The sequence below is a fragment of the Megalops cyprinoides genome, chromosome 7, assembly GCF_013368585.1.
Source record: "Megalops cyprinoides isolate fMegCyp1 chromosome 7, fMegCyp1.pri, whole genome shotgun sequence".
NCBI classification, from domain to species: Eukaryota; Metazoa; Chordata; class Actinopteri; order Elopiformes; family Megalopidae; genus Megalops; species Megalops cyprinoides.
In genome coordinates this window covers 13,730,713-13,756,357 of record NC_050589.1, presented here as the reverse complement: position 1 = coordinate 13,756,357, position 25,645 = coordinate 13,730,713, and the positions used below count along the sequence as shown (strand labels likewise).

The 25,645-nt window shown below is 43.4% G+C and overlaps 1 protein-coding gene across 4 annotated transcripts; it reads left to right on the top strand.

Moving 5' to 3' along the window:
- The first annotated feature begins 2,095 nt into the window (after positions 1 to 2,095).
- mical1 (microtubule associated monooxygenase, calponin and LIM domain containing 1) lies at positions 2,096 to 24,935 on the top strand. Of its 4 annotated transcripts, none has more exons than XM_036534124.1 (24): positions 2,096 to 2,480; positions 8,147 to 8,441; positions 9,676 to 9,883; positions 10,023 to 10,142; positions 10,380 to 10,475; positions 10,896 to 11,051; positions 11,482 to 11,582; positions 12,871 to 13,128; positions 13,457 to 13,572; positions 14,239 to 14,365; positions 14,979 to 15,066; positions 15,338 to 15,485; positions 15,857 to 16,053; positions 18,288 to 18,394; positions 18,793 to 18,843; positions 19,365 to 19,554; positions 19,860 to 19,930; positions 20,538 to 21,657; positions 22,361 to 22,479; positions 22,860 to 22,973; positions 23,245 to 23,338; positions 23,988 to 24,081; positions 24,414 to 24,487; positions 24,670 to 24,935. In XM_036534124.1, exons 2-24 carry the CDS (start codon positions 8,184 to 8,186, stop codon positions 24,867 to 24,869), a joined length of 4,107 nt encoding a protein of 1,368 aa, XP_036390017.1. In that variant the 5' UTR covers positions 2,096 to 2,480; positions 8,147 to 8,183; the 3' UTR covers positions 24,870 to 24,935. The 4 variants fall into 4 exon arrangements, with proteins under 4 accessions (XP_036390017.1, XP_036390015.1, XP_036390016.1 ...); XM_036534122.1 differs by having other exon boundaries at positions 8,144 to 8,441; XM_036534123.1 differs by lacking the exon at positions 2,096 to 2,480 and adding an exon at positions 3,652 to 3,745 and having other exon boundaries at positions 8,144 to 8,441.
- Positions 24,936 to 25,645: the final 710 nt, after the last annotated feature.

Sequence of the window (25,645 nt, the reverse complement as noted above, 5' to 3'; positions counted from 1 at the left end):
GCCTCTGCCTGAGGCCATTGCTTCTGCCAAGTCACAGAAATGCTGACAGCAGAGTGCTATCACAAACACCCTTCCCCTCTGTCTGCAAGCACAGTACATACAGTAACATTACTGTATTTGTGTCAAGTGAGGTACGGACTCATTAACTCATTAACTCGCTCACTTGGATTGGGAAGCTGCTGCGTTCTCAATACATATATCTCAATATCATCTGCTTTGCAGAAAATGAGTTTTTTAGTCCCTCTTATAGAAAAAAGTGAACTGCAATATCAACGAATATTCATTAGCTCTACTATGCACTGCTGCAACACCAGGAGAAGTGACATTAAAGTAGTGCATCTGCATATGAACATCTGGGGGATACCATTAATGTAGGGATTGTTCTTTAAATAAGAATGTCAATAGGGCCTTCAGTTTGCCTTTAAAGTAAAGTGATTCATATTTACTGGGTACAAAAACGTGTAGAAGCATTCTAGCTCTTCTCCCTTTTCCCATCTCCAGTGATCTATTAATTCTGTTATACCACAGTCTTACTCTTGCCACATAGTGCGCATAGAGCTTTGCCCTGTATTTCGCCGTAGAGAAGCGGACTGCTTGGTGTTGGCGGGTCAGACTGGCCCAGGGTGCCACTCCTTGGGAGTTTAAAATCACCTGACCAACTGACTGACTATAAACATTTTTACCGTCAACTTCAAGATGAGGCATCAGGCACATGGTTTTACTCACCTCATTGCAGTCGGTGAAAATCATGTGAGACTGGTGTCACTTCCTATGATGAAGGAAGACATTGCTGTGACTCACTCTCGCAGGGGCAAGCTGCAGCCTGGTTCTACAGGGACTTCCAGCAGACTGATCCTGGATTTCACCTAAATCAGAATAGTGAAGCATTGGAGAAGGTGTTGAAACCCAACAGCAAATTACTGGAAGGACTGTTGCAAACATTATTAGAGGAACTGAATACTTTTTCTACATTGAGGAAATTTTATTAGAGAACACTATGTTCCTGAACATGGGCATAAAGAATAGCAAAGAAGTATAAAGCATAAAGAAGGCAAACCGCACACAGGAACAGGAGAGGAAAACCATGGCAGAAAATTAGAATTTGACTAAGATGTTGGTAATAGATTCCGTTTGGTATGGAGCATGGGAATTGCCCCTTCATGTGTTGTGAGGCCGGTAGACAGCTTTTTGTTTGAGTCTACACTTTTTGTGTTTTATGGGGCTCATAGACCTACATTTTTGAGATTACCTGTTCCCTGTCAATTACCAGAAGCAGATGATGTCACCTGGTAGGTAAATTGACTGTGGAACTGTGAGACTAAAACAGGACTTACCAGAAACCAACACACACAAATATGTGTTACATGGGTGCTGTTAAGATAACTGATTTGAAAGGGCTTGTACCATTTTGAGTAAGTAACATTTGGTTTGTTGCTGGCTTGTCATATGTAATTCCTCAGCTAGGAGATCAGAATTATTTCTTAATAGATTTAGTTAATCAAACCTCTTTAACTGAAAGCTGTCGTGTGTCCACATTACCTTGTGCCCAAAAAGGTTCTTTCCAATTGTCTTTGTGGCCAGGCAAGCAATTATGTTTTTAAACGAGTAGACTAGGTTTTCAACGTCATAGGAAACATGGCTGAGTGTTGAATAGTTGTTAATTGGGTAATAATAAATGTATTCACACACTTTACGCATTCAGCATAACGTTAAGGTAGACTAACCATTAAAGACATTACTGATTTCCCCCATGTGATCAGTGCCCAAGCTTTCGGTTTCACGGAAGACGTGAGGAAACGCTGTGACATGCCTTAGTTTGAAAGGTGAAAATTGTATCTACGTAATGGTGCTGGCTGTGGTATTGGGGAAGGAAATACCGATGAAAGTAATACAACTTTTTTACAGAGAGATAACCAGAACACCAATGCAAATACAACAGCTGGTGCCAAAGTAAAATATTTTCGTCCTTGCCCTGTTACATCCTGAAACAGACATGTCACGCCCACTGAGCTACCCATTGATCAGGTAGGCAGTACCGAAGTGTATCACAGGTAGGCAGAAACGTACGAACATTATAACTAAGGTGGGCACACAGGTACAATCACATTTACAAGTGTAATTGGGGTAGGCAGAAACAAATGAAGTGTAACTGAAGTAGGCAAAAGTTTAGGAATAGTGTAATGCTCAGTTAAATCGCGGAGCTGTCACCGTGTTTACACTTACGTGACCACCGTGACAAGCTCCGGCGCTCCCACACGCGTTTGTTCTCTTGGCAGGGATACGCTTGCGTTCAGAGTATCAGGTAACAGGCACACGTGACGGATTTTGCGAAGAACATAGCGGGTAAAGAAAGCTTAAATATGTCGACTGGAATGATTGAATTTAATGTGTTTTTATCAGCAATTGAAGACGAGGATATATCTTGTATCCGTTTATCATAAACGCCGAGAAGACATCCCCTTGCCCTTGTGTCACAACAGGTAGGCAATCTGTCTGATATTCACAACCACCGTGCATGATCTTTACCTTTACCTTGAATTAGCCAATCCAGGAAATGTGTGTCTGTGTTCTTCCCTGATTTTTTTCAACTGTGATTTATCAGTATGATGAGTAAGGACGCGCAACAATACAAATAAACTTATTTATTATTACTTTTTGACGACTGTAGCAACCGTTTTTGGTTTTGGTTTTAGGTTAACAGGTAGTTACAATTAACTTGTCCATAGTTCTCGTAAACGTACAGAATGAAAACTGGTGCTGGAGAAGTTACTTTTGCTGGACTTAAACATCCTACCAACACTGTGGAGCATTTTCTGGCTTGAACCGAAATCTGCATGAGTCGTCATATCTTGCGGTAAAAGTGTTTGATTCGATTAACTGGCATTTTGGCTTCAGCTCCAGCTCCACTTGGTTCAGTTTCCTTCGATTTCCACAAAATGTTCGTTGTAGCACAGAAACTTCAAAGTTAAAAGCAAAAGCATAACTCGCATACAACCATTAAAACCACCTAAGCTACCGATAAAACAACCGTACTTTACTGGAGACACAGAATCCGCTGTTCTTTCTGTTTCAGGGCGCCATCGTTTAGTCGCCAGCCTTTTCCTGTTATTTTATTCATCAGCTTCCTGCTATTTATCAGTCCTTCGGAGTTTTACACATTATTTTTACATATCGTTACAAGTATGTAACGCAGTTGACCATTTACAATAAATAACATCTTAAATTATAAACAGACACACTACCAGCAGTAGTAAGTCTGATTCAGATGAAGAGCTTCTGTTTCTGTGCATGCATATTCAATTTTTTTTTCTGTTTTTCTTGAGGAGTGTAGTGCCCTGTCAGTCCTTGCGGTCTACGAATTAGTTGTACAGAGACAGAATGCCATTGTGCATGCTGAGGATGTATTAGGGTGTTCAAGCTGAAAGGACAGTGTTTTGAGTGGCAGATACAGCAAGGACAGTACAACAAAATTAATACATGATAAGAATGTGACGCAGAGGGTGGGCATAACTTTCCTCTATCTGTTTCTTTCTGACATCACACATACACACATGCACACCCTTCCCCTCTGTCGCACGCTTACCCACAGCTTCTCCATCCTCCCCTCCCCCCCCCCTCTTTGTCACATCTCTGAGACGCTGGTCTGTCGTGTCACAAGAGGCATTTGACTTCACGCTTGAGTCCTCTCTTCCAGCATACAAAAGTAAGGTAGACCTGTAGTTCACAGCAGACCTGAAGTGATAAGGTGAGTCAAACCTGCTGCTGGTGAAGTCCTCTATCCCCATCGTCTCTCCTGCTCTGTATCTTGCTCTGGGTCTTTGTTTGCCTGGCCTTCTGCCTTCAAACGACAGGCCAGTGTGGCACAGAGAGTTCAGACTCCTGAAGTAGAAAAGTGCCTTGCTTATACGTTGGTTTTGCCCTGTGTTCAAGATAGACTTCTCTCATGGATTCTCTAAGAGTTTTTTTTAATCTGCTTCCTGTTTTAAGGCTTTCCCACTGTGCACTAAAGCTGTGTGTATGCTTTCAGAAGCAAGGGGGCTGTAGGGGTGAGTGTGCAGAGTGCAATGGCGTTAACCACGCTTGTCACTTCTAATATCAGTTCGGGGATGCATGCTCAGCGAAGCAGCTGTTGTAGTGCTGCATACCAAACCATCATTGTTGCACCATTTCCATTGCTAGTAGAATGTGAGCATTGCAGCTAATGGTGTTTATTCCGGCTGAGTTTAGCAGTTACGGTACTCGGGATGTTGAGTGTTTTCAATGATGCAACCATCCGCTTGCTCAAGGCTGTAGACGATGACAAATGCCTCATTGCTAAAATTACATTCAGTGAAAGTGGGTGTCTGCATATTTGGGTAAAAAGAAATGGTGCCCATGCATGCCTGTACAAATAGTAATGGTAAACCTACACAGTCTGCATTTGAAAAATGTTGTGCTATTCTTATTCTAATGTGCTTTGAAATAAATTTGATCTCTCATGCTGTGAATACTCAACAATCATTGATATTTTCTCCTAGAGAAAGTTTGTGTTGCCATGTCAATCAATGAAATCAATCCTACTTCATGTAGTGCAACTTTTCAAGCAATTTGTTACAGAGCACTTTACAGTAAACGAAAAAAGAAAAGTAGACGTGGATTAGGAATCAAATAGTAAATGTGATCATGGAAATGAAATAATCAAATATAGTGTGTCTGCTTTCTTTTTGAATGGTTGTGACTGAACATAGTTGTCTTTTGGCCCCCATGTCGTCTTTAACAATCCAATTGCACTATCAGCAGTAATTAAGGGAGACGCCTACCTATATAATAATGTTCTTTGTCAACATGCTTACCAGTGGAGGCACAATTTATCTGAGAAAGACTGCAAGAGACAAATGTTTGCCTAATTGTTTAGCAAAATGCAAAAAAAAAACAGTTAACCACAAGCTGCAAAGGTCTGTCACCATTGTTCTTTTCACCTCAGCTTTGTCCGCTGTTCAGCGCCTGCACGCTAGTAACTTTAAAGGGTGTTCAGTCTTGAAGCCTTTCACAGTAGTGTCTTTAATTAGGCCCTGAGGGTGAGTTTGTTTACATATTTGGGCAACACATTTTTTGCTCATTTCTGCAACTAGATAAAAATATGAACACCCCTATGCCTAAGCTAAGGATAAATGTACAAGTGATCTAGAATGTACCCAGTCTGATCCCGTCGCCTGCTTTTAAATGTGTTCAGAGCTTGGTGTATGTAATTTTGTTATGTTGATGTTAATAACACTAATGTGTTTGTGCGATGCATGTGACCATAGTAGACAGAGAGAGTCTAAAGATACCGTCTATGGAACTGTGACTGCATTCTGTACATTAGAACAATTGAATCATACTTGCTAGAACATGGTAGATATCCTCTCTCTAAATGCCAGACAGTCAGTTTTTGTCTTTGTGAGGACTGGTATGCAATTCATTTGCTGGATTGGTCGTTTGCAGTCTTAAAGATGAAAACACATGAAGAGACCTGCAAATGATTGTTCCTGGAGAAATAGTAGCCCAAATATAACACATTAATTTCTTGGCCTATTTGGCTATGTTAATGGGGAGTTAGATTTATCCTAAAACTCAGTCAGGTAACGAGTGTTAATCCTAAGGTTGCTCAGGTGTCTGTGGGGCATCATTTTGCCTTATGCTCCATGTGAAAACAGCAGTGGGTGTATGAATGTACTCCAGACCAGGATGTAATAATTCTTTCCTATTCAGATGATACACTATATCCTCAGCCTCCTGAGAAATTGACATAAGTCATGTCAAGTCAAGTCATGTTAAGAAATTGATGGGTCGTGTCCTTGTTTTCATAAAAGATGGTCGCCTTCTAATGCCCAAGAAGGGTGACTGCTCCAAACCTTTACTTTTAGATTAGATTATTTTATGGGTTCATAAACTCACTGTTGGAGCACAGGACATCTCTAAAGGCCCCAAACCCAAAAGAATAGATTAAAAAATCTTTTCATCTTGGGGCTGAATGGTGTCTCCCTTGCTCCCCAGGCCTGCCGCTACAAGCTGAATCCCAGTGTGTGGTTCAGAAGCATAAGCACAGCAGTCTGGCAGACAGGCTGGTATCGCTTTAAGCAATGCACTGAAGACAAGTCACAACGTGATAACAGCTCAATATCTACTTTCTTATCAGTTAATACTCCGAAGTCTATGTAAAGGAAGATGGTGTTTTGTGACTAACATTGGGGCTCGGACTAGTGGCAAGAGGGACTTTAACCAGGTGCCCAGGTGCCAGCTGTTTTCTCAAACCAAGTGCCTGTGTGCCTTATCTGGGATAGGAGTTGTTTGACACACTGGACACTCAGCTCGTGCAGGAGTAAGGTGAGCTGCAATTCTCACAGGCAGTTCTTATCTTATTCTGTGTGCCCAATCTGTGTTGCACATATTGCAGGTACGGATTTGATTACATAGCACCCTGTGTGTTGGAGCTACAGAATGACTAACAGGAGCTGTAGGCCTTTTTTGATAAAGTAAAATAAAAATACAGTCTTTTAAGTGGGGAATTTGTTTGAACTCTTATCTGTGTTTTCACCACTCAGGCCACCTTCTCTAACCCAAATGAGAGCGCAGACTTCCTCATGATGACAGTGCTGTAGGGGAGGTGTTTTCTTCCCGCACATGGGCTGTTGCAGGTGTCCAGGAAGTGATTTTTTTTCTGTAGAGGAAGAGTTCCAGGCATGCTACCAGTAAGAACAGAGAGTGAAACCCAACTCGCATTTACTTCTGGGCTTTATGCAGAGTGATTCAGGAGGTTATGCAAAGGAGGAAAGCACACTTAAATGGTCCATAGCACCCCTGCTAAAGGTCTGAGGCCTATTTTAAAATGAGTGGGGGGGGGGGGGGTGTCTTGACAATAATGAATTGAAATTGTTAACTTGATGATTTTATTTCCAAGGAACTCCTCCTTTTGATACTTCAACATCTGCTTCCTGACAAAATTTAACTTACATTCTGTGAGATATTGTGCCATGTTTGCTGTTGCAGACAACTCTTAAAAAATGTTGGTACTTGGAAACTGTTTCGCTGCAGAAGGTCCGGGATGTTGCGTCACTAACGCAGCACATTGGCTGTCGTAACATGGCCATGCAAATCCGGTGACAGCAAAAGCACTAACATTTAACATGACTGGAGCTCTTCATACTGTATACCCCTTACCCCCTTACCCTTGCCCTGATGCTAACGGGTTAGGAAACTACACTCCAGTGGCTGTTGTTGCTTCCTCTTCTTTTTCTTTACATATCCAGGAAGTACATAGCAGTCATCAACAACATTTCTCTTATCTTAGTTGTGTTCACATTGCTAATAGCTGTTTCATTGTGCTGTCTCATTGTGGGGAATTTTACATAGGGCTTAGCCAGTCCAACGTTACGATGTTCTCACTAATTGTAGCGTTGCACTGTATTGAGTCTAGTGCAATGGAAGGTGACAGAAGGACTATCATTCATAACGATAGGAAAACAATGTAATAATATTTCATTTAATGTGTTGTGTTTACATTGCCTTGCAGTATTTTTATTTGCTTACTAGGTAGTCTTAGCAGATATACTATTTCCATATTATCTATATTTTTATATTATTATCTTTAAATCTTCGATGATTTTTACCTGCCATTCTCTTGAGGGGTGTTTCCGTTTGTCATGTCTGCTATCTAGATTATGTTGATATTGGTGATGCTATCTATGCGCAATGCCGCTTGGGATGACACTCACAGCACCGCAAAAATGCATTATAAAATACCAAGGCATAACAGTGGGAAGAGGAAATGGGGAACAGAGGGAAAATTTGTCTGCTGGCCATGGCTGGATGGGTGAAGACAGTGGGGCTGTCAACAGCTTCTCCCAGCTACCCTGGTTTTGCATTGGGGACTGGGGCCAATTCTATTTTTCACTTCCTTTCCAGTCACTCTTTTGTGATCCCATTTACCCTTCGCAACAGCCAAATCCACCACCTCCAGACAACTACCTTGTGATTCAGTTTCCATGTGGAACTAACTGCTGACTCCTGGAAATCAATTCCAGGTGGTCACCAAGTCTGCGGTGTGTGAATCTTTCATTACTAGTATTGAATGTCACTGTTGTGTAATGTAATTGTAATGACTTCCATCCTGCCTGTCTTACAGCAGAGCCCTTTGATGCGAGGCTGGACTCTAGCACCTTGCCATGGCACAACAAGGTGCCCCCAACCCTGGCCACACCCTTTTTGATAATTTCGTCCAGGCCCAAACCTGCAAGGAAGTGTTGCACAACTTTAAAGAGCTTTGTCGCCACCTGGAGGTGGACCCCTGTGACTACCGGTGCTTCTATCCCAAGCTGAAGGAAAGGCTGAACTACTGGAAGGCCAAGGCACTCTGGGCCAAACTGGACAAGCGGGCTGCCCACCCAGACTACCAACAGGGTCAGGTCTGCGCAAAGAACAAAGTGAGTTTTTCCTGTATTGTTTAGGAGTCCAGGGATGTAATAGGCTACAAATCCAATGGCATGGACCCAAGGTCAGCTGCCAGGTCATGAAGCATGTGTGAGCAGGAAATTACATTACATTGCATTATTGGCACTTAGCAGATGCTCTTATCCAGAGCGACTTACATAGGTTACACTTTTTTGCAATGTTATCAATTTATACATCTGGATATATACTGAGGCAATTGCGGGTTAAGTACCTTGCCAAAGGATACAACAGCAGTGCCCCAGCAGGGAATCGAACCGGCAACCTTTCGCTCACGAGTCCTGCTCCTTAACCACTAAGCTAATGCTGCACGTTGTATACCCAACCTTATCCCTGGGTTTTGAGAAGATTTCAAGTCATGAAAATGACTTTCATGGTGCAGTGATTCTGTGTCAGAGGGATTAGCTGACTTAAAATAATTTAAAAATATTTTTTTTAAATAATATCCTGAATATGCCCTATAAAGGCCTCAGAACAGGAATTTTCATCCAATCAAATCTGAAAACCTGATATAATTTATTTAACTTCAGAGTTGTCTTGCTTTGAAATGATCAGATTTTAAAGCAATGACATCTTATCCAGTAACAGCCATTTACCTTGATTAAGGAGTGTTTCATCTTCTCCGGTTTAGAAGCTGTAAATACGTGCTTGGGTTTTTTGGTAACTAGTTAGACCTATGTACCATAATGATATTCATTTTAGGATTGCAGTGGTTTTTGCTGTGTGATGATTAGCCAGACCCATAACCAGTTTTATAAGACTGCAAATAGGTTATTGAATAATGCCAAATATTAATAACTTCAACTGTAATTTCAATAATAAACATCCCACAGAAGTAAATGCCCCTCATGCTTGTAAATCTATTGCAATGTCAATTGCATTTGCCAGCTATGAAAAAAGACCATTATCTAGTAAAAAGATGTTATGTTCAGGTATTCATTCTTGTTTTTCCATTTCAAATTTTCCAAGTGAAAATGGAAAATTGTTCGAGAGTGATGTGTCTGCCATTATGACTATTAAAACTCACTGGCAACCGTTGCTGGTTGTGATGCACAATTTATATTTTTAAAAAATGGCATTTATACAGTTTATGCATAGTGCAATTCATTTACCATCTCTATAGCTTTGCATTGTATGATTGCATGTAAGTCCCCCACCCCACCCACACACACTCACACATACATATACCCCTCTCTCTATATATTCCAGTGCTTAGTCCTTGGTGCTGGGCCATGTGGCCTGCGGACAGCCATTGAGCTAGCCCTGTTGGGGGCCCAAGTAGTTCTTCTTGAAAAGCGGGACTCTTTCTCCCGTAACAACGTGTTGCACCTGTGGCCCTACACCATCCACGACCTGCGTGGCCTTGCTGCCAAGAAGTTTTATGGCAGATTCTGCTCTGGCTCACTGGATCACATCAGTAAGTGTAACGGCAGAGTTTATATATTAATGTCCAACCAGCAAAATACTTCAAGCTGCTGTGTGTCTGTCATTTATTTTGTTGTGTGCGTGTGTGTGTGTCTTTTTTTTATATATGCCTGCATGTGATTACGCTTCAGGTATCCGTCAGCTGCAGCTGATCCTGCTGAAGGTGGCTCTGCTCCTGGGGGTGGAAGTGCACACTGGCGTGGAGTATAGGGGGCTCCTGCAGCCCAAAGCCCAGGCTAAGGGTGTCACAGGTACCCCTAAGTTTCCTTTACTGTACTAAATATGCATGTACCCCTCAAAGTAATTAACTGCATGAAATACACAGGTAACCCTCAGAGTGCTTTAATGTAATAACTGTGAACAAACAGAGGATAAAAAAGAGAAAAGAGGTGACATGTTTGTGTCCCGTGAACAGGACTTGACATTGACAGTCATGCTAAATAAATGGTTTTTCATGTTTCTTTTCTGTCTCCCCCTTTCTTTCTCAGGATGGAGGGCAGAGCTACAGCCCCAGGGTCACCCTGCTGGATCCTTCCAGTTTGACGTCTTCATCTCTGCAGGCGGGGGCCGCTTCGTCCCTGAAGGCAAGGAGATTCACACGTGCAAACACGCATGCATGAACACACACACACGCATGCACATACACCAGCATGCACACATGCATGCTGACACACACACAGACATGCACACACATATGCACACGCTTACACACACACACACACACACACACACACACATGCACTCAATGCCAATGTGCATTCACGCATAAACACAGAGGCACATTCACCTGCACATGTAGACATACCCGCACACACATAGACATGTACGCATACATACACACATACACACATGTGCATACACGCATAAACACACAGGGACACATGTGCAGAAGGTACATGTACACACACCCACAGACACACAGATATGCACACACTGATGCGCAAACACACATATGCACATTCATCCACATGTATGCAAATATGTGCATCTTTTATCTTTGCCAGGCTTCAAGAGGAAGGAGCTTAGAGGGAAGCTGGCCATTGGCATCACTGCCAACTTCATCAACCGCCGAACAGCAGCTGAAGCACAAGTGGCAGAAATCAGTGGTGTGGCTCGCATATATAACCAGAAGTTCTTCCAGCAGCTCCATACCGAGACAGGTAAGTTCCCCCACAACCTTCATGCCAAGACAGATAATAAATATTGCCAAAGACTAAAAATATTAAATAAAAGGGTACCTGTGTTACCAAGTACACCAAGACTTGTGAGAGCAAGGAATGGGGGATAACCTGTACACTGAGACACTGGCGTTGAGAGCATGTGTGGGGTGGAGGGGACCGAGCTACACCTGTGGACAAACACAGCCCAGTAAATGTACATTACAGAAGGGCTGATCACTGTGACGTATAGCACCCCAGTGGACAGGCTTATACACAGAAAACACTGCAATGATCATCACAGATGTTGACCTGATCAACGCAAAGAATGAACTCAGTGCTGTGTACTTGGAAGTGAATGCCACAATCAATAGAATGCTTACCATAAATAGTTAATGTATCCAGCTCTGCCTTCCTTTCTCCCTCCTTCCAGGCATTGATCTGGAGAACATTGTCTACTACAAAGATGACACCCACTACTTTGTCATGACTGCCAAGAAGAAAAGCCTTTTAAACAAAGGGGTCATCAAGCAGGTAGCGTATTAAAGGAGGTAAAACTATCAAATGTCAATGGTACTACACCACTTTACATTCTCGAGTCATCTTTTTGTTTGTTTGAAGCATTTCAACAACCCCCCCCCCCATCACATATAGATGGTCTCTTCCATTACTGCTCTGACATCATCTTCCAGGGATTATCCGCTAATAATCCCTGTTAATGTGGTGATCCTTGTGAGCCACAGCATCAGATCTCTACTCACTTCCCGTCTACATGTCTTGCATGGGAAGAGTCCACTTAAAATGACCTGTAGAGCAGTTAGAAGACAACGCTACTCTCTGTAAGTTGAGTTTTCAGGATTGATATTCTTTTCCATATGGACTGGAGTTCTTAAATTGGTTAGAGGATACACGAGGATAGATTCTTCTCTGTTGATTGACTGCTCATGTCTTTCTTTTAACATGTTCTGTAGTCCTGAATGTTGCAATAATATGCAAATGTAGTTTATCTTTTATGAGATTCAGAGCCCCTCCCCCCTTATGGTGTTTTTGGTGCAGTCTAGAATGAGGAGGCCCTGTTATGTAGTATCTGGTACCTTGGTTATACTGATATCCTGTAATAAGCAGCATGGAATAATATATCTGTATCTTGGTACTCTGGTCACAATAATAGCAGCATTTTTGAGGGACATTCCATGGCCCAGGTTTGGTTCCGGTCCTGTTCAGTCATTTGTGATTTCATGTTTGAAGCAGTGCCTTATTTAATGATTGATTTGAAATCATCTCCATACTGGCCATAGGTAGAGTCTGTTCCCTGCCTTATACTTTTCTGTTTATACTGTAGTGTTCTTGACTAATGTTCTGGCACACACCAGTTTGGTGCAGTTTTGTAGTTCAGTGTCCCTATGCCACCCTGCAGTGAGGTTGCCAACATGGACTGCGAGGGAGTTGGGAAATTGATATTTCGGTGCCTCATATTACATGAGAGCAGCTCTGTTATGCCATTCCGTAAGCAGCAGTGTTTCTTTTGCTTCAATAAGTTGCTTCAACTGTTTGAAAAGCAGAGGTGACTTAACTGTTTTCAGCGACCTACACAACCCACAGTTAGCCTGTAACAACAGGGAATAAATATTGTCCTACCGAAATCCTCTGTCCCAAACTCTTTCTTCCATGTCTGGGCTGAAACGAAGCTTGGAGGCCACGCATGCTACAATACATTGTGCTCGTACACACTGATCCTGGGTCCACATCTAACACTTAGTGGGATGTTGGTTTCACTGATCTTGCTTCAGTTCTTAGGAGTGTGGGTTTTGGTTTCCCCCAGGACCACAGTGATGCAGAGCAGCTCCTCTCCTCAGCCAATGTGAACCAGGAGGCCCTGCTGCGTTACGCCTATGATGCCGCCCACTTCTCCACTGAACACCACCTCCCTGACCTGGAGTTCGCCCTCAACCACGCTGGGCGCCCTGATGTGGCCATGTTTGACTTCACCTGCATGTACCGCACGGAGACCGCCTCACTGGTGAAGGAGAGGCGGGGCAAGAAGCTGCTCATAGGCCTGGTGGGAGACTGCCTTGTAGAGGTATGCTCTTACTCGCCTGGTTGTTCATTTTGTAATGGGTGTACCTGCAATTAATGCTCATTATTAGTGTTCAGAGCATATTCAAGTGGTTGGTAGAGATATGCAGAGTATTTGCTTCATCAAGCCACTTTGTTGTGATGCAAATCATGTTTCATAAAGAACCCCACAATTCAAATGGAGACTAGTTTTCTGATGCAGAGGGGCACCTTGGCAAAAATTTGCTAGAGAGGACTGGGAGATAACAGAAGGTGTATATGATATGATGATGATGATGATGATGATGATGGGGTGTGTGTGTGTGTGTGTGTGTGTGTGTGTGTGTCCACAGCCATTCTGGCCCCTAGGGACTGGCATTGCCCGTGGGTTTCTGGCTGCCTTTGATGCAGCCTGGATGGTGAGACGCTGGGGACTGGGTGTACCTCACCTGGAGGTCCTGGCTGAGAGGTAACTCACTCCTCCTCCATGACAGTTGGCTTTTAAACTCTCATAGCAATGTTGACATGCCTCATACATACAGAAGGGGGCATTGTCTTCAAACGCTTCCTCAGTAGCCCTCTAAGAAGAAAACAAGGAATGCTTTTGGTTGGGTGTACCAAACATCAGTCAATCATGGTGCATTCATTGCCACATTCAACCAAAGACTTTCCCTTGCTTTCTGAAAGATTCAGATTCATTTCAAAATAAATTTCTTAGATTTATCAGTCATCTTCCTGTTTAAATGAACTAATTTAAATGATTATGGTAATTTATTTTCATTAAGTGCTGGGCAGTAGTTTCCCCTTACAAGGCTGAGAGTGTAAGAACTGTAGAAACCGAATAAATATTATCCATATGTCAGACTAAATGCTTGGCCTGGGTTTCAAGACCCCAGTTCATTCAGAAGTTCATTTAGATTCCAGCTGTGATTTTTTCCTAGGATGATGTGTTACATGGAAGTATAAATTAACAAGAATGATCACAAAGTTATGCCTTTTAATATGAAAAAAACACTTTCAGATAAATGTCTATAGAGAGGTATTAACATTCACAGAACTATGAGCAGAAGCTGGCTAGGATTAATTATGGCAAGCATACCTTCTATAATCTATATTCTATATAATTTATGCACAGGGAGAGCATCTATCAGTTGCTGTCCCAAACTACACCTGAGAACACCAGCAAGAACTACAGTGCATATAGTATCGACCCCAGCACGCGATACCCTAACATCAACCTGTCTTCCATCAAGCCCAATCAGGTCAGCACTCCCACTGTTACACTGTGTTTCATCACCAGAGTCACCCGTACATCCGGTGTCATGTCAATTCCTGAACAGTTACAAACAAACAAAAGTTACCAAAAAATGGACCGTAAAATGGCAATTGATTTAAGGCACTAATTTAATCTTAAAATATAGTAAAATATTGTGGGCATGGTTCAAGTGTATGGAATTATGAAAATGTTCAACATGAGGTTTTACATCTCCTTCTCTTCCTTTCATTATATTAGTGAAATATACCCTCATTTTCATGAGGAATTGTTTTTTTTTTTTTTACAGTGGATGTATTTGCATTTAATCCACCTTGGGAGGTTGATATCTATCCCTGGGCTTTATTAATGTTAACTCCCTAACTAAACAGATTAGACCGTGTCAGTCCGGATATCACAGGATGACTCACTGCAATATGACCTCTCTAATCAGGTGCATGTAAGGTCTGCCTCACACAGCCAGTTTATGTTGACAGTAAGACAGTAGAACTGTTGACAGTAAGTAAAACACAGCCTCCATCAACAGCCCTTTTTTAAGCAGACTTTGACACACTGTCCCCTAACCCTCCCCCTCCCCCTCCCCCTCTTCTGACTCTGCCAAGGTTCAACACCTCTATGACGTTGCAGACCACATGGACGGAGGCAGGCCTAGCAAGAAGCTTAAAGCAAGAGTGTCAAACCTGCGCCAAGGTCTGAATCTTTTTTGTCCTAGAATATTCTCTTTCATCACCACAATATTCCATGACCACCTTTACAATCACCTTTACAATCTTTTATCTCTTCTGTGACCTCTTTATAAAATGTACACCAGTGAGCAGAAGGCATATTGCACATTTCTCCTGCGTTTTAAATGACTGTTTTAAGAAGGTAGTTTCACTCACTCGGTCAACATCAGGTTAGTACACTGACCTCAGGGAACATTCCAGACTGGGTGACGTGCAGTACTGTGGCTCTGATGCAGACTCGACAGGTGGATGTGAGGACCTGCTGAGCTGGTGCCAGCAGAACACTGCCGGGTACAAGCGGGTGAAGGTGGAGGACCTGACAACGTCCTGGAGATCAGGCTTGGCCCTGTGTGCCCTCATCCATCACTTCAGGCCCAACCTCATGTGAGTTCACTGCCAAGTCACTCTGGAACAGTCTGTCGGAGACCTTACTGCAGGCGCCTGAGGGCTCTGTTCTCTTTAAGGTGAACCCATCATTGTCTGGCATGAGGAGAGGTGTCTTTCCGACCGTGACCATATTACACAGGCCAGAGTGTGCAGGAGATGCGTCTGTCCAGAGAGCTAGCTTTGGGGTTGCTGTAGTGGTGTCATATTTTGCAGCCTGTATGTGAATGGGTCTCACCATTTCAATCTCATTCATTCATGAGCAGAAAGGTTTCTTCCAAGTGAGTTGTCTGTTTTGACAGGAAAGGTGTAGGTTTTAAGCATTGGCCAAATAAGCAGAGATTTCCCCGTTTCTTCTTCTTCCATCCCAGTGACTTCACTTCCCTCGATGAGTCTAACACTGCCCACAATAACCAGCTGGCGTTTGATGTGGCTGAGAGGGAGCTGGGTATCCCTCCAATCATGTCAGGGAGCGACATGGCTGCCCAGAGCGAGCCAGACAAGCTCGCCATGGTGCTCTACCTAACCCAGTTCTACAATATCTTCTCTGAAAGGACATCCACTTCAGGTAATTCTGCGGTTACACTGTGTCATTATTAGTGGAACAGAGGGGTCCATTAGTGATGGTGTATGACTTTTATGGACTATATTTATTTACTATGTAGCACATTTAAATTTTTTGTCAACTCAATGTCTCCCAAACTCTCCTTTTGATGAAACAAAATGAATAGATTTATGGAGACGTACTGTACACTACTATATACTAGTGGCCAGGTGAGGCTAACCAGTTAATTACCTTAATGATTCAAAGAAAAAAAAAAAAGAAAGCAAATTACTACTCATCACTTCCCTTCGAAAACAGACCTTAAATTTAAACCTTAAATGTTCAAAGTATTCAATTTATGAATATGAAATGTCTCCCTGTATAAAAGTAGGTGTTTCCTCTTACCTCTCCAGGATGAGATATTCACTCTTTCAGTCACCCTCCCACCCACACTCTGGAGGACATATCCTCAACTGTAATACCCAAGATGCATCCCTTCACTTGTCTAGTGGTCTCTCCAATGTAGATTGAAATGATTAAATGTTGGTATAAATTTAATCTTATACAGCAAAATTACAAACTTACAACAGGCCCTTATAATAAAATTTTTACCACTATGAGAATGAGTAGAGGTCTTTGCTTTGATAATATTCTTACAATGTACTCATCTCCCATTAGGTCTGTTTCCCCAGTTGTTAGACTCTGCCTTCTCTTGTAAATCTGAGGGGGACAGTTAGTCACCCAGATATGCCTTCCTCTTTGAGTACAAAAGTGCTGCATTTTAACACTCTTATAGGTTTGTCATTTTCAGATCAAAGATGCCTGTGTCTTACACACCTAAAACACATCTCTAGACCTGTGGATACATGTAGTAGCACATACCATCCTTTAAATATTATTTTCATTTATTCATTTTGTTGCACCTTTCATAAGTCTTTACTATGAAAGCCTGGAGTTTAGCCTGCACCAATTAAAACCTGCAGCAAATTGTTTCAGCTGAATTTGCATGTCTTTTCACTTTCACCAGTATCTCATACTGTTCTCCTGAGCAGTCTCCTCATCGGTACAGGTCAAAACCGTCTCCTCTGAGGAAATTGTTAGTCTTTTGGTTTACAGTATAGGCAAGAAGTAAAATATAATGAGAGCCTTACCTCTACATCTAGAAAGAAGTAATCTCCTTAAGGAATTCCTGTAGATCACTCACACTCTTTCAATATGGAAAAGGTGTCATCTTACCCACAAGTACAATCATGCCACAGTAGATTTTATAGCTGTATATCTACCATATATGTGTGCATTCCTGTGTTTCATAAATGTCTGTCATGTGTGCAGATGATGGAAAATAATAACAATTGCGTGCAGTATTTTTGCAAAGGAATTGTTAATATCTGGGTTTGATGCGCTATTTCTGAGTCGCTGTGCCTTTAAGAAAAGGACCCAGAATGCCTTGGTTTGAGTACTATCAGGCTGTGCTGTTTGCAGTAGCAGCTGCCAGCCGCTCAAGCTCAGCTGGAAATGGCTTATTAATGTTGGGTGGGACTCTCTCCCAGGCCTGCTTCTGCGGAGCAGATCTGCTTAATCTCAGCCGTGTGGATTCTCCTGGATCCCTGCTTAATAAGGTATTCCTGCATCAGGACTGTGGGAGGCATTGTTTGAGCATCATAGCCTGGATTAATAAAAATGTTGCAGGTTAAAGCCAGCAGGCTGTCAGAATATCACAGTTTAAAGTCAGCTTGGTGGCATGAAATTTTTATTTGGCCAGGTTCTCCCTAAAGGCTCTGCAGGTATAATCTGTCTCAAATGTGATCACTGACCCTTCTTCGTGTCTGCATGTTCGCAGAGGGACAGTTTCCACACAGTGGTTGTCACCAGGCACAGAAAGCACCACACGCAATGCATCTGAGTGTTAGCATGTTTTATTTCAGCGAGTTTGAGAGGATAGCCAGCAGATGCTGAACGCTTTGGAAGGGTAGTGAATTGACATCCTAGTTTGGTTGTTCAAGTGTGTGATTGAGGTTAATATGCACAGTGGTCCGTGCGGTCTGTATAAGAGAGGGAAAGGTGTGAAGCTTTTTGAAAGCCCGCAGGCTGAGCTGGTTGAAGTGGGCAGAAATACGTGAGAATGCTCAGGATTGAGGTGAACGCTGTGGAGAGACTGACAGGATGAGGGGGTGTGGTTTGTTCTGATCTACCACTGGTTTACAGGTTTTCCGTAAGGAACGTGTAGTGTGTGACCAAGGTTCTCTCTCTCCTCACAGACCCGGAACCCCTCCTGGATTCCCCCAAGCCCGTTTCCCTTACCAGCACCCAGTCTGTGGTCTTCTTCCTCAGTAAGCTGAAGCATAACTCTCTGCAGAGACGCAAGGTAAACTTCTGCAAGATGGAGCATGCCACTTGCCTAGAGGCAGAGAGGAACCATAACACCATGTAACAAGAGGAACACAAAAGCGCTTTCTTGTTTCCATTGAATTAAAGGTCCCATTGAATTGTTGCGTAACCTACACAGGGCCAGTGTGTCACTGTGGCTTATTGGCCAGAATCATAGGCTACTCTCAACCCAGCTCTGTGAAATGTGTTGTTTTTCAGGAATTAGATTTAAATCATCTGTGCAATTTATCAACTTAAAAAATGGTAAAGCTTATTTATGAAATCCATTTGGTTAAAAATACAGCAGACCTTTGTACATTACAACAGCTGTGCTTGTGATCATATTATGCTGTAGGCCATAAATAAGATTACATGGTTTTGCTTTCCTCATCACAGGAAAAACTGATGGCTGCAAAAAGAGAGAAGATGTTAGAGAAGGAAGACAATGTGAGTATTCATTAGTTTCAGTTCATACGCTACTGTTCAGTACTTTTCAGTTCAGTACTCATGCTGTACTATATGTATACAGAGGCATTTGTACTGCTGTTGGTTTGTATGTTTGTAGGAAAGACCTTAGTGTGGATGGGCTCTCTGATGTGAAATTAGAATTAGTTTTCTAATATGCATATTGATATATTTTTTTAAAAATGATGAGCCTGTTGTCATGTGGAATGTGGAAGATAACGATGATTATAGTTTTTTTTTTTTTTTTTTGGGATTATTAGAATGATTTATGAAGGTGATGATGATTCGTTTGCTGCGATTGTGAGCATTATTTTAATAGTCTGATTATGGAGATCATGATTATAAAGATTGAGAGCTGTTGTATCAGAAACTGATGATGCCAATGATAAGTGAATTGCTGTCATCATGAGCATCGTTATATCAGAGACTGACGGTGATGCTGAGGATTATACTGCAGTTTCCGTTAGTAACGCTGGTGCTCGGTATCTGTGTTGCTCCTGCAGGCAGCGGTGGCCCCGCTCTCCCCCGCACAGAGCCCGGGCAGCAGTGAGCAGTGTTATTTCTGTGGCCAGCGGGTCTATGTGCTGGAGCGCGTAGGTGCCGAGGGAAAGTTCTTCCACCGCAGCTGCTTCACCTGCCACGTGTGCAGCTCCACCCTGCGCCTGGGCAGCTACAGCTTCAACCAGCTGACTGGTGAGCGCTTCTGCCCCCTGCTGGACGCACTGGTTTTCAGTATTGGTACAAAAACATCAACTCTGCTTTATTCCCATTTATAACTAGAAACTTCCAGTTCTTTCGCATTACACATTAGACATTCCAGTACCCATTTATACTGCTGGATCAGTATTGATCATGGGGCTTTTTAGTGTACTACGCAGGAAGAGTACTATTTCAGGATTCCATATTAAGACATCAGGGCCTCAGTTGTTGATGGAAATTCATGTCCTCCACAAACAGTGGTCATTTTGCACTTTAACCCTCCACTCCTTCTCCATCAGGAAGGTTCTTCTGCATGCAGCATTCTGAAGAATCCCAGCTACAGACCAACAAGGACACCCCTGGAACACAGGTGCCTCAGCCACCAGGCGGCTCTGTCTGTCTGTCTCAGTAATCAGCTTAACAGGTCTCCAGTAGCTGTGCTGTGTGTAAACACTCTGAGCCTGGCAGAGGACAGACCTTTACTTTATCTGCTCGTTTGATGTCTCTGTGCTTTTTGAAGAAGGGCTTTCATGGTGTCTCCCACTGCATTGTGTGCTTTTAGAAAAGGCCATTGCATCACAGCTTTTTTTCATTTTCAGTCTCTTCTTCAGTTAAAAGAAGCTAGAGGCCTTATCCTTTCTAACGTGTATTACTCCATTGCTCTCAGTTAAAAGCTGTAGATCAATCAAAAATGTCTTGGATCACCATGAGAGGGTAGAGGGCAGCAGAGTTTTAGCTTTGGCCATTATGTGTGCTGTGGTCCCACAATGCAGCAGCTCCATATTGATTCCCCACAATGTAAGAGCTATATCGTAATGCAAAAGCTATGAGCAGCACCACATGGCTCCTTTTGTCAATCGTACAGCTTTTTACCTGAACAATTCATTACACAGTGAGGTGTACTCATTGCACAGTGCTTTACCTTTCTGTGTATATATATTTACATTCTGTATGTTTCACACATGTTTTTTGCCAAGGAGAGTACAGCAGATCACAGCGTGTGCATCCCACAGCTTGTGGGAGACAGCTGGGAAGACAGCTCTCCAAACTTCCCCCCAGAGGCCAAACAGAATGGGGTACATGGATCTCCAGAAGCATGCAGACTCTCTGGGCATTCTGCCAGTCAAAGGCCTGGCTTTGCTAATGAGCAGCCAGAGCATCAGGACAAGGAGGCTCATGGCATGCCCAGTCCAGAGGGACATTCAGATGAGTCTCCAGCCCGGCTTCCCGTCCCCCCGCATACCAACCGAAAGAATGAGCTAGAGACTGAGCAGGAGGGCAATGGCAATGAAAGAAGCAATTGCATAAACTCGTCTGTCCAGCAGAGGGCAGATAATCCCCCAGAACAGCACCCTGTACCAGCTGTCCGCACATCACACTTAGCCATCAGGGTGCGGGTGGATAGTTCCGACGACACCCTCGACTCGACTGCCACTGTACTCCCACCGGTGCCCAAACCACGTACTATCCCCCCAAAGACTTCCAAAGTCCCAGACCTGGTCACCACCGAGGGCAAGGAGCACCGGGGGGAAGGGCGACAGGGGGGGGAGTCTCAAGGGGAGGAGCCTCGGGAGGAGGGGCATCGAGGTGAGGAGCCTCAGGTTGAGGGACCAGAGGAGGAAGGGCATCAAAGCAAGGAGCAGCAGGGGGAGGAGCTTCCAGGATTGGCAGGAAACAGCAGTTGCCCAAACTCAGCCCCAGACTCTCGGCCCAAACAGTCCCTACGCAAACTGCAGCTCACAGAGGAGGAGAAGAGCCAACTGGTGAGCCTGAACTTCAACCAAGACTCAGACTCTGAGACTGCCCCCTTCCCCTCTTCCTCCTCTTCCTCCTCCTCTGCCTCTGGTCCTCCAAAACCTCCTCGCACCCTGCTGACACCAGATGGGTCAGGTGGTGAGGGACACTGGAGCAGTGGCTCTTCTGGTAGCTTCCGGGAGCAGACTAACCGCAGGTCATTCAGGCGGAAGGAGGAACCAGCTGCCCAGGCCCCGTTACCACACAAAGTCCGCTCCAAGTTCTCGCCCTGGAACCTCTCCTCTCCACGGCTGGGGAGGGAGCACAGATTTGTGGGTGTTGGCAGCCATAATGAGAAACCAGGTAAGCTCTGCCCTGTCTTGCCAGTGTAGACTCACCTTGTGAGCCCCACCACCTTTACCAGTGAGAACTCTCATGCAAAGCAATACGCTGCCAGAGTCTCAGTCATAGTGTCATCGGCTGAGACTGACATCACATGTCAAGACATCACCTATAAATGGTCTTGCTCTTCATGTTTGGCCTTCTATGCTCCATTCACCTTTACACAATATGTATAAAGTGGACGAAATTAAATCAAGAAATAAATAAATAAATGTGTGAATAATATATAAATGTATTATTTTCTTTTGAAATAATTTCACAATATACACCATATTAAATGATTTTTTTAAATTCATTTTATTATGCAAAAAGCCATTTGGAATTGTATTATATGATTATTAACTGAATGTAAATGAAATGAAATATTTAAAAAGTATTGTGAAAAAGGACCATCATGAAATAAACTTTTCCTAATGTGTGTATTGTGAAATTATTTAAAAATGAAATGTTTGAATATGTAATTATTTATTCATATAATTTTGTCCTCCATAACACGGAGTGTCTTTACTGTCTCCTGCTATTTTTTACGTTAGACCCTGTTAGAGGGATTCGCTAGCATTATTGCAAACAATTAATTTTTAATGCACTTCATTGACTATGTAGGTATACCTCACATATGATATGAGCTTTAAAATCAAATAATTAACCATTTCTCCATTGTTAGTGACAACAGCACAAGTTGGTGTCAACTCATCAGACGAAGACGAAGACGACGACGATGATGATGTTGAAGATGTGGATGTTTTCGGCGGGGATGATGTCATGGCTCTGTGCGATGAGAAGGTGAAAAATGCAAAGACTTAATTGCATATGATACTATAATATCAATTTTATTTTACAGTATAAATATAGCACATTTTATACTGTAGTATAAAATTGGTGAGGTAGTATTCAGGTTTGTATACAAAACATTTCCAGCTTTCATTTATGATGTAATGTTCCTTGCGGAGTCTGACAAAATCTGAAGGATTGCAATGCCATAAGACCATTTTTTGTTGCCTCAAGCAGTTGCATATCAGATTAGAAAGGATTAATTTATCTTCAAGAAATATTTAAGGAGAATGTTGCAGTGTGCTATGATAGAATAGCAGTTCATTGGCAGTTATATTATACTGACATGTCTACTGCCCTGCCGCCTGCCCCCTGCCCCCTGCCCCACCCAGTTCCAGACAATCCCCTCTGACCCAGTGGAGGCCCAGAAGCTGGAGTTGCTGAAGATGCGGACGCTGGAGCGCCGGGCCAAACTGTGCGAGATGCAGCGCTTCCACAAGGCCCAGGTTAGACTGCCCTCTCACTGCTGCCCCTAGTGGACAGTCTGATTCATCGCTGTCACATGCTGGATGCTGGATGAAAAGGTCATACTAAAGTGTTATCGCACAAGAACCCATGGTATAGCATGAAGACTGGCGTGGCTAGGGGATGTCATTAGGTAAACCTGTATGACTCCTAGATCTTTAAGCTGTCATGTACCACTGATAGAAAATTCACAAGGAATCTTAGCTTTATTCATTGTTGAGGCAAACGAGCTAAGGACCTTCTGGCCCACAGTCCATCCAGAGGCGCCTGGAGGAGATCGAAGTAACCTTCAAAGAGCTGGAGGAGAAGGGTGTGCTGCTGGAGCGAGCACTCAGGGGAGAGGCAGGTAAGAGCATGAAGGTGAAACCTCTCTAGGTGATATGTTCAGTTACCATGTTCACCTGCCATTCTATGCTGACTTGTTTTCCGCTCATATATGCACCTGAGGCTCAGCTGAGTAGTGCTACTAGTGCATCACAGTAACATCACACAGCTTTCTTGTCATCACATTATCAGTAAAGTCCTAATGTGTTATTGGCTGTATAAGTACTCACCTCTTTTCAAATGATGTGTTGTATGCCACCCAAACAGATTTGGTGGAAGAGCCAGTTATCACTGCAGTTAAATGAGTGTGTACTCTGATACGTTGATAACACCATAGCCTTTCCCACTGCACTGAGTTTGTGGTGTAAATGGAGTCACACTACAGCTGACCTCAGAAAGCTATGTTTCCTCTCTGGTAACAGAAAAGAACACTCTGGAGAAAGAGCAAGTCCAGCATTAGAACACTGTACTTATTTTTGTAGGAGGCAAAGTGAAATACTCAGTTGTGCTGCTGCTGTAATAACATAGCATATGATATGTTGGACAGTATACCATCTGTTCTCTCGAATATCATAAATCAAAGAAACAGAAGCACAATACAGAGAGAAATGTCTGATTAGGAGGAGGTTTGGTGGCCATCACTAGATCAGCTCTCTCTACTTCCCTCCTAGGATCAGGCGACTCCACAGACATGATCAACCAGTGGATTCAGCTGGTGCACCAGAAGAACGCCCTGGTCTCTGAGGAGTCTGAGCTCATGGTGGCGTGAGTGTCCCTTCTCTGCAGTTTCTTCATGTGGTAGTGAGATAGGATTCATACCTCATACCTTAATCAACTGGCCATTCACTGTTCTGCAGTGCTGTTAGTTATGTTCTGGGTGCTTTTAAACTTCAGTTTGAATGGGGAGTTGAGAGTAGCTGTACAAAGCAATATCTTAATTTTCAGATCTGACCAATGTGGGTGTCATTTTCAGTCTGTTGTTTAGGAAGACCCCCAGGGGGGTTTTGCAGTGACAGGCCCTGATTCCTGGGCGGTGTACATCTGATTCAGTCTGTAATGCAGCTCTGCTCAGATGTTCTCTCTTCCCTGGCCTACAGATCTCGGCAGCTGGAACTGGAGGACAAGCAAAGCATGCTGGAGATGGAGCTGCGCAGCTACATGGAGATGGACGGTACACTGCGCAAAACGACTGCATAGCCCTATCAGGGGTCTCGCTCTCACTGAACACTCTTAGAGATCCACTGCAGGATACACGGACTCAGAACTAACACATTTATTTTTGTGCGTGTGCGTGCGTGTGCGTGCATGTGCGTGCGTGTCTTGGTGTGCCGAATGGTGTGTGTATTTGGACAGATTCTGAGAAGAGCCCTGAGCAGCGTGCGGAGGAGGATCGGGTGCTGCATGAGATGCTGGACGTGGTGGACATGAGGAACTCTCTGGTCGCCTTCCTGGAGGAGAAGAGACTGAAGGAGATCAATGAGCAGCTGCAAGGCGTGGCAGTCCTGGACCCCAAGAGACATGGCACAGGGGGAGGCCAGGTGCACTGGGCCTGAGTGTCGCACACACACACGGACACACAGACAATCACAAGTGCACACATACACACACCTACCTTTGTGTGTATATATACACCGACACAAAAACCTATACACATGCAGACACACACATACACATGGACTTATACACATGTATACACATACACACACACACACACACACACACACACACACTTGCACACACATCTACATTATACATACATACATGCACTCGTGCAGACATACACTTACATGTATGTACAGACATGCACATTAATACACACATATACACACACACACACACACTCAGTGAGTCACTTGCACAAACAAGGCCAAAGACCTTACTTAGACATAAACAGATCCATTTCATTGTGTGCACACACATGCACTCAGGGTCTAACCATAGACTGGTCCTGGCACATTTGCCCATGGCTAGTCCTACAGGGAGAACAATGATCCAGGTCTCGTGCCTATACTGATCAATGAACACAGGTCCTGCTCATACAAGACCAGGAGCTCAGAGCATTGAGGTGAAGCAGTGGAGCAAGAGTCACACAGCACTGCCACCTGGAGGCCAAGAGAGACACTGCAAGCCCTGATCACCTACAACAAACTTGGCATAATTGTAACTGGAAACCTGCTTCCACTGCCTGGTACATGATAATGCTACCCAATGGGGGTTTTTGTACACCAGAAGATCTCAGAAACATGGCCAAAGACACGTGTCAGTACATTGCCATTTATGCCGAAGTAAGTAATTTATAATCATGGGTGAAGTTATTGTGACGTGCTGG

Bases quoted from the DNA above. Each gene is read 5' to 3' on its own strand.
- mical1 (XM_036534124.1), top strand. From the start codon at position 8,184: ATGGCACAACAAGGTGCCCCCAACCCTGGCCACACCCTTTTTGATAAT. The intron at 18,844-19,364 runs GTGAGTATTCAT...TTGCTCCTGCAG, and splicing joins TGTTAGAGAAGGAAGACAAT to GCAGCGGTGGCCCCGCTCTC. The intron at 22,974-23,244 runs GTTAGACTGCCC...TCTGGCCCACAG, and splicing joins AGCGCTTCCACAAGGCCCAG to TCCATCCAGAGGCGCCTGGA.